Source organism: Pteropus vampyrus, unplaced genomic scaffold, assembly GCF_000151845.1.
Source record: "Pteropus vampyrus isolate Shadow unplaced genomic scaffold, Pvam_2.0 Scaffold107, whole genome shotgun sequence".
In the NCBI taxonomy this organism is placed as follows: domain Eukaryota; kingdom Metazoa; phylum Chordata; class Mammalia; order Chiroptera; family Pteropodidae; genus Pteropus; species Pteropus vampyrus.
In genome coordinates, this window is record NW_011888888.1 from 933,532 (window position 1) to 940,886 (window position 7,355).

A 7,355-nucleotide genomic window follows, 5' to 3' on the forward strand; every position below is an offset into this window, starting at 1 on the left:
TAACCACTAAAGACACTATATAAAATAGCGTGCATGCTGCAATAATGTATTATCTTTTGAATGGAATAAATTACTTTCTTGTCACCAGGAGGACTTAAGGCTGTCATTGAAAATAGAACTCATCTGTCTATACTCTAAGTCAGTGATGTCGTTGATTATTGGTATAGTCTGGCAAAAGGACTGACTAAGACCCAGAACATAGACTATGTATCAAAGTTAATTGGACTATATAGGGATAAAATTCAGGACTTTGGTTTTATCAGCATGATGTTCCACCTAACCAGGACAACCAGACATGGACTCAACTACTACACTCCAGTGACAAATGATATTTTGAGTTTACCTAATCAAAGATCTCAGAGCAATAAACTCATGTTAATTAAGCTCAGAATACCTGTCTAAACTTCCTTCATTTTATAAGGATGGGGAAAACTAAATGAGAAGCTGCTGGTCAGTGGTTCCACATTCAAAAATTAACTTGATCAGTAAGTAATTCCCCTACTTGGCTTTTGTACCAATACAGGAAGTACATTAAGGATTTTGTTTTTAAAATAATAGCTTCTGTGTTATCTCAATTATTTTGAAGATAAATTTTTATTATTTTTCATGGTCAGTTGTAGAGCATTATTATGGAGCAAATTTAGATGTTCCCATGCAAAAAAAAAATGCAAGAAGCAGCTCTTCTTGTCTCTGATCTCTGCAGAGTGAAAAGGTCATCATCTATACCAATGGTGCATTTTCACTTATCTCTAGGATATAAGGAAAGGAAAATGCCTTGGTTTGAATTCTACAGAAATGTTCCTCATTTAATCTATCTTTCTTTGTCTTCCCAGATGTACTCCTAAGAAAATAAGAAATATCATTTATATGTTCTTACCCATAACTAAGTGGTTGCCAGCATACAAATTCAAGGAGTATGTGTTGGGTGACTTGGTCTCAGGCATAAGCACAGGAGTGCTTCAGCTTCCTCAAGGTCAGTAGAATATATTTATTTCTTTTTTATTTCTCTTACTACCATCTTCTCAAACAATTGCTTGACTTTTTTTCTGTTTAATTTCATCATTATTGCAAATTCACAGTTTTTATCTTATCATTCTAGTAACCTTTGCCTGTCTAAAGGAATTCTTCAGAAATATGTAACCCTTAAAAAGCCCCAGAGATAGTATCATGTGGAATGCGGTGATACTATTTCACAGATCAGCATAGTTAGGAACTGGTTGGGTTAGTCAGTCACTCAATGAACATGCCATTGGTATTGTTGTCGTTAAGGTTCTTAGCTATAAGTTCATATTCTAATTACAAGGGACTTTGAAATACTGAATTCCTCTGCATCTGCGTGATTCTATATGCGATATAAGAGCTGAAGAAAATTTTATTAATTTATTCATCTGTTTACACTTGTTTGTCAAGCATCTGCCTAGCCCTCCCTGTCCTCGTGGAACCAACTAACTCTCCAATCAGGGAGAGAGACGTGAAGCAAATAAAAGCACATGTACGTTTTTAATTACAAATGATGTTAAACACTGTTGGGGAAAATACAGGGTACTTTGAGGTAATCACAGGGACACTTAGTTTAAGTAGTTAAATCACAAAAACCTCTTTAAGAAAGTGAGATTTGAGCTGAGACCTGAAGGATTAGTAGGAGGCAGGTAAAGAATGGGGAAATCCATTTCAAGCAGAAGGGATTGCATCTGTGAAGGCACTTAGCAAGAAAAGAATTGGGTGTTTAAAGACTTGATCGGAAGAATTAACATGGTGAGGCAGGCAAGGGCAGGTCTGCCCAGCCTTGTTAGGCACTTCGAGATTCATTCTGCATGCCATGAAAACTATCAGCGTGCTTTTCACTTGGGTTATCTTTATAAAAGGTCACTGAGACTGCTGTGTGAGGAATGGATTTGGTTGATGGAAAGGGCACCGGAGTGAATGTGGGGAGACAATTAGAGGTGACAATGACTCAGTATAGGCAAGAGTGATAATGGCTCCAACAGCCTCTAGGTCAACTGGCCAAAAACCTATTCCCTTCTCTAATTTGCCAAAAATTAATTACCAAATGATTAATTTGTCAAAAAAAAAATCACTTCTTCTAATGATCAGTTAGCTGAGTTTTAAATTTTCCAAGTGGCTGATCTATTATGTCTATTAAATCTATTAAACAAAAACCTTAAACCAGGTTTAGGAGAATTTTCCACAGCCATTTAGGCATCAACACAGAGGTGAGTGTAGGGAGAGAAGCAGACAGAGGCTCAGTATCTGATGTTAAACTGGCCTTCAGTCAGGTTGAACTGGCAAAGCTACAGGAGATGGCTACAGTGAACCTGTGCAAACTGAGGCTTCAGAGACATTACTGGGATTTTGCCTACTTGAGGTTTCACTAAAATGCCATTCCACAAATTTACTTTTGACCTGTTAGCCTTCTTTCATCTTAAACTAGGGTGGCGACTGTAGAAATGGAAAGAATTAGAATGATACTACATTTTACGGCATATTTTAAATATCTTGCTATATTTTAAAATTAGCAAGACTGGCTATCGTATTGATTTGGGGGAGAATGAGAAAGCAGGATGTGTCAAGAGTTACTTTAAAATTTCTGGGCTAATGAGTTGGATGTGGGGACAGTGAAGAAGAGGGATAGTCAAGAATGAGTCTCAAATTTCGGGTTCAAACACCTGAGGAATGGAGGTGTCAATTGCAGACATAATAAAAACTGTGGGAAGAATGGAACTGAAGGGTAAATTTGCACATGTTAAATTTGAGATGCTTGTGAGGTAGACAAAAGGACATTTCATGTTTCTATTTAATAAGTGATGGGCTCAAAAGAGAAACATGGGCTAGAGATATCAACTTGGGAATCTTTAACATACAGGTATCATTTAAACCATGGCAATAGACTAGGCCACCAAAGGAGAGAATGTGGAGTGAAAAGAGAAGGGAGTCAAGATCAAGCTTTGTTCAACAGTAAAGGCCAAAGAGAGAAGGAGAAACCAGCAAAAGAGACTGAAAAGAAGTATCTAGAAAGGGGGAAGAAGAACCAGGAGCATGTGGTATTATAGAAAGGAAGAAATTTTCAAAACGGAATAATCCAGTAGGTTGAGCATTGCTGAGAGGTGTCAGTCATCCCACAAACAAATTTATATGGAAAAGGTATTTTTCTATCACTAGTCAATAAAGATAGGTAAATATGAAAAACAAAATATAGCAAAGATATAGATTTAAGCGAAGGTAAGTTAATTTCTTGTGGTTGATTATTTAAATTAGTAAAGAAACTTTGTTAAGCATGGCAGATTGAATACATGCTTCTATCCCTAATTCACTTAAAATCCCCCTAATTCACTTAAAATCCCTAATTCACTTAAAATCCCCCTAAAAGGAATAGAAATGGTAAACTAGCAAGGGCAAAGAAAATGAGAGAGTAGACATCGTGGAGCAGGGGAAAAAATGATGGCAACCAATGGACAAGTGACAACTGATCAGAGGGGAGGAAGTTAATAGTTAGGTGCCTGCCCTGCAGAACATTGGGAAATTGGAGGCTCCAATCATTGTCAACTGTGAGAGTCAAGGCGAGAGCTAGAAGCAAGAGAATTGATTGAAAGTCAATGTAATAAGTAACACATAGACACTCAGGTCCCCACATCTACCCCCATGCAATGGATGGTAGGATGAAAATACTGAAAGATGTCAGGAGAACTAAGTAAAAGTCTACACATTGAGCTGTGAGCTAACGAAGGCTCTTCCTGGCCTCTTCAGCTCCAAAGAGAACTTATGGTCCAAGGCAGACAGTGAATTGCCCCTCAAGAAACTGGGGATTCCCCCAATGAAGATGCTGGCTGCTCACCCAATTCCCCTACAGTAAGGCTCACCACTAACAAAGTAGGTCAATACACATGAAGCTTCAAGAAGGATAGAAAACAATCCAAACAGGAAAAAGGAACTCATTGGGAACATAAATGGAGAGAGCATGATAAAAAATCTTTGCACTATAATATCCTTAGCAAGATATAAAAACACATTGAATGCTTTGTTTTCTAATGATCCTCCTATTTCTGTTTGGTTTTAATCCCACAGGTTTAGCCTTCGCAATGTTGGCAGCTGTGCCTCCGGTGTTTGGCCTGTATTCTTCGTTTTACCCTGTTATCATGTATTGTTTTTTCGGAACCTCCAGACACATATCCATAGGTAAAAGCTGACACTTGATAATGTAGTACCTTTTCTTCTGGATGTCTAAGCTTTGCAATGTACCAAAGAAATAACATGTTTGTTACTGGAACATCTGCTTGTTATTGCATACTGCTTTAAAAAATACACTCCCCCTAAGATTTCTAGAACTAACAGCTTTCTTATAATCTTGGCATAATGAAAAAAAGACAATTTTCTGGTCTAAAAAGAGCAGTTGTTGAAATAAGTGCTTCAGTTCATAATATAATTTGCTTACATCTGGTTTTCCTGTTTATTTTATTAGTGGTACTGCAAGTTCCTAATTACTATGAATGTATTGCATTTTCATTTGATTTTAGGCTCTGAATTATACATGGTTTAATGGTATTTAGGATCAGATTTATATGGGTTTCATAATAGTGTTGGTGCTGCATGAGGCTGCCATCAGCAAACTCACGCACAGTGTTTCAGATGTCCATTGCTAGATAACAAACACCCAACCCCCTCAATTTAGCAGCTTAAAACAGCAATAGCAATCATTTCATTATCTCTCACAGTTCCTGTGGGGCAGGATTTGGGAAATGCTTATCTGGACAGTTCTGGCTCAGGGTCTCCATGCAGTTGAGAGTCAGATGGGAACTGGGGCTAGAGCAGCGATAGGAAGCCTGAATCTCTGTCTGTCTCTGTCTGTCTCTGTCTGTCTCTGTCTGTCTCTGTCTGTCTCTGTCTGTCTCTGTCTGTCTCTGTCTGTCTCTGTCTGCCTCTCTATCTCTCTCATTCCCTCTCACCCTCTCCTCCACTCTCTGTCTCCTTTTTCTTCCTCCTCCCTCCTCCCCTTTCCCATCTTCCTTCTCTCCATGTGATCCCAATTGCAGCTTTCTACACTCTGGGCTCCAGCACAAGCAAGTTTTACAGCTCTCAAGTGGAAGCTAGTCACCTTCTGTTACCTAGCCTCAGAAGTCACTTCTGCATTCTTTTGGTTACTGAAATGTCACAAATCTACCCAGATTCAAGAAGAGAGGAATAAGATGACCCTCTAATGAGGAAATGTCGAGGTTCTAAAACAGTATGTGGGATGGAAGATATTATCATGGTCATTTTTGGAGAATGCCTTCTGCACACACAGAGGGACAGTGGTTTACTGCTGAAGGAGACCAGCACCATTTTGTTTCAACGATAATTTATTGACTTCACCTGTGTCTCCTAGCTACTGGCAAAATCACATCAGATACACTGAAGATGATTTTCCTGATTAATGCTTTGTTATTTCAGGTCCATTTGCTGTTATTAGCCTGATGATTGGTGGTGTGGCTGTTCGATTAGTCCCAGATGATATAGTCATCCCAGGAGGAGTAAACGCAACCAATGGTACAGAAGCAAGAGATGCCTTGAGAGTAAAAGTTGCCATGTCTGTGACCTTACTTTCAGGAATCATTCAGGTAAGACCCACAGATAGGGAAATGGGCTCTCATTTGTTCATTTCATAAATATCTATCGAGCACTCTTGACTGGTCTACATGGTGGGCAGTGTCAGCCTGCAAAAATCCAGTGCTCAAGGTTTATAGCTCTCAGCAATACCGGTTCGACTGCACACCTTACTTAAATTGATATTTATTAGGAACTAGCACGCTTCAGTTGGTTTTGGAGATTCCAAAAAGTAAGAAAAGCTTGAAGAAGGATTGGTTAGTAATGGAAAGAGGGTGTCTCTTATCTGCGTGGAAGAAACAGGAAGTGACATTGACTAAACATGTCCCCAGTTCTGAGGGACAGGGAAACTATGAGTGTGCCCAGTGCTCTTTGGGACCCCAAGCCACTCCAAACCTTCCATTGTTTGCTGTGTAACCAGTGACTATGTAACCTGCAGCTGCTTAACTGCTGCAGGTACAAGTTCGCAGTGTTAGAAAATGGTCTGGAAAGAACCTTTGTGTGTTTTCTGTTGGTTTTAACTTCCTGATCTATCATTTGATCTATTTGTCTCTTTGTCATTAAAAAAACCAGTTTTGCCTAGGAGTCTGTAGGTTTGGGTTTGTGGCCATCTACCTCACAGAGCCCCTGGTGCGTGGGTTCACCACCGCAGCAGCTGTGCACGTCTTCACCTCCATGCTGAAATATCTGTTCGGCGTTAAAACGAAGCGGTACAGTGGCATCTTTTCAGTGGTGTATGTAAGTAAGCAACTCACCGGTACCATTTTTCCTTCTTTATTTTTCCTCCTTCTCTTCAAGGCTCACTTTTCTTTTTTCCAAGAATTTCGATCAAATGGAAGAGATTCAGTTATTCTAAGGTTCTTCTGCAAAGAGAGCTTAGAAAAGGAATTAAGCCTTAAAGTCCCATTTTGTTAATATGTGCTCCTGCCTACCTCACAGGGAATTTTTTGTTGCGTCTATATTTGGTGACCACATCTTCACCCTAAGTAGCTAAAGAGACGGCATTTCCTTAAGACTGAATTATATTCTCTTTGGGAACTAACAAATAATTTAAAGGCATTCAGAGAACCTATCTCTCAAAAACTGCTTACTCAAGCAGGCAAAAAAGTAAGTTAATCTATAAAATATGTAACTAACACAGTTATCCAGTTTACTAAAATGTGTATAGACCCTTGCACCCAAATCAGAGAAAACATAAATTATTTGTAAGCACATAGGGAATAATGATAATAATCAATTATGTTGAAACTTAAACTGATCACAAATTCTAAAAATTTTATATTTTTCACACAGTGTACTATAATTAGCACTTAATAACTAAATATAGCTTTAAAATCCCCATACATTTAGAGACCAAGAAACAACTTCTAAAGAAACCATGAGTAAAGGAAATTATGAAATAATTAGAACCAAATGACAGTCACAGTGCTACATAATATAACTTCTGAGATGCTGCTAAAACTCCTCTTGGACAGAAGGACCTATAGCCATTGTAGGTACTTAGGTGCCAGACACTGTGCTGGGCACATCAGTGGGCAAGTGTGGCCCTTGCCCTCTTGGAGCTCACAGTCCAATGAGAAGACAGGTGGGAAACCATTAACTGCATAAATATGTAGTAAACTACAAATTGTGTTCAGTGATATGAAGAAAAGGCACAGGCTTCTTATGAAAGTCGAATACGGAGACCTTTAGAGTAGGAGTCTAGGAAGAGACATTGAAATTGTGTCCTTGATAGATTAGAATGGCTCAAATGGTAGAAACATTCCCAAATAACCAAA

The 7,355-nt window shown here is 38.7% G+C and overlaps 1 protein-coding gene across 5 annotated transcripts in view; it reads left to right on the plus strand.

Annotated features, from left to right (window-relative positions):
• The window catches only part of SLC26A5 (solute carrier family 26 member 5), a 44,984-nt gene that overhangs the window by 19,672 nt on the left and 17,957 nt on the right, over positions 1-7,355 (plus strand). For all 5 annotated transcript variants that reach the window (XR_896165.2, XR_896166.2, XR_002781580.1 and 2 more), the window contains exons 4-6: positions 4,063-4,173; positions 5,425-5,591; positions 6,151-6,315. Coding sequence is in view for 2 of the 5 variants with exons in the window: in XM_011365195.2 (XP_011363497.1) it covers positions 4,063-4,173; positions 5,425-5,591; positions 6,151-6,315 (443 nt within the window). In the remaining 3 variants the exon portion in view is untranslated. The remainder of the gene's footprint in view (positions 1-4,062; positions 4,174-5,424; positions 5,592-6,150; positions 6,316-7,355) is intronic.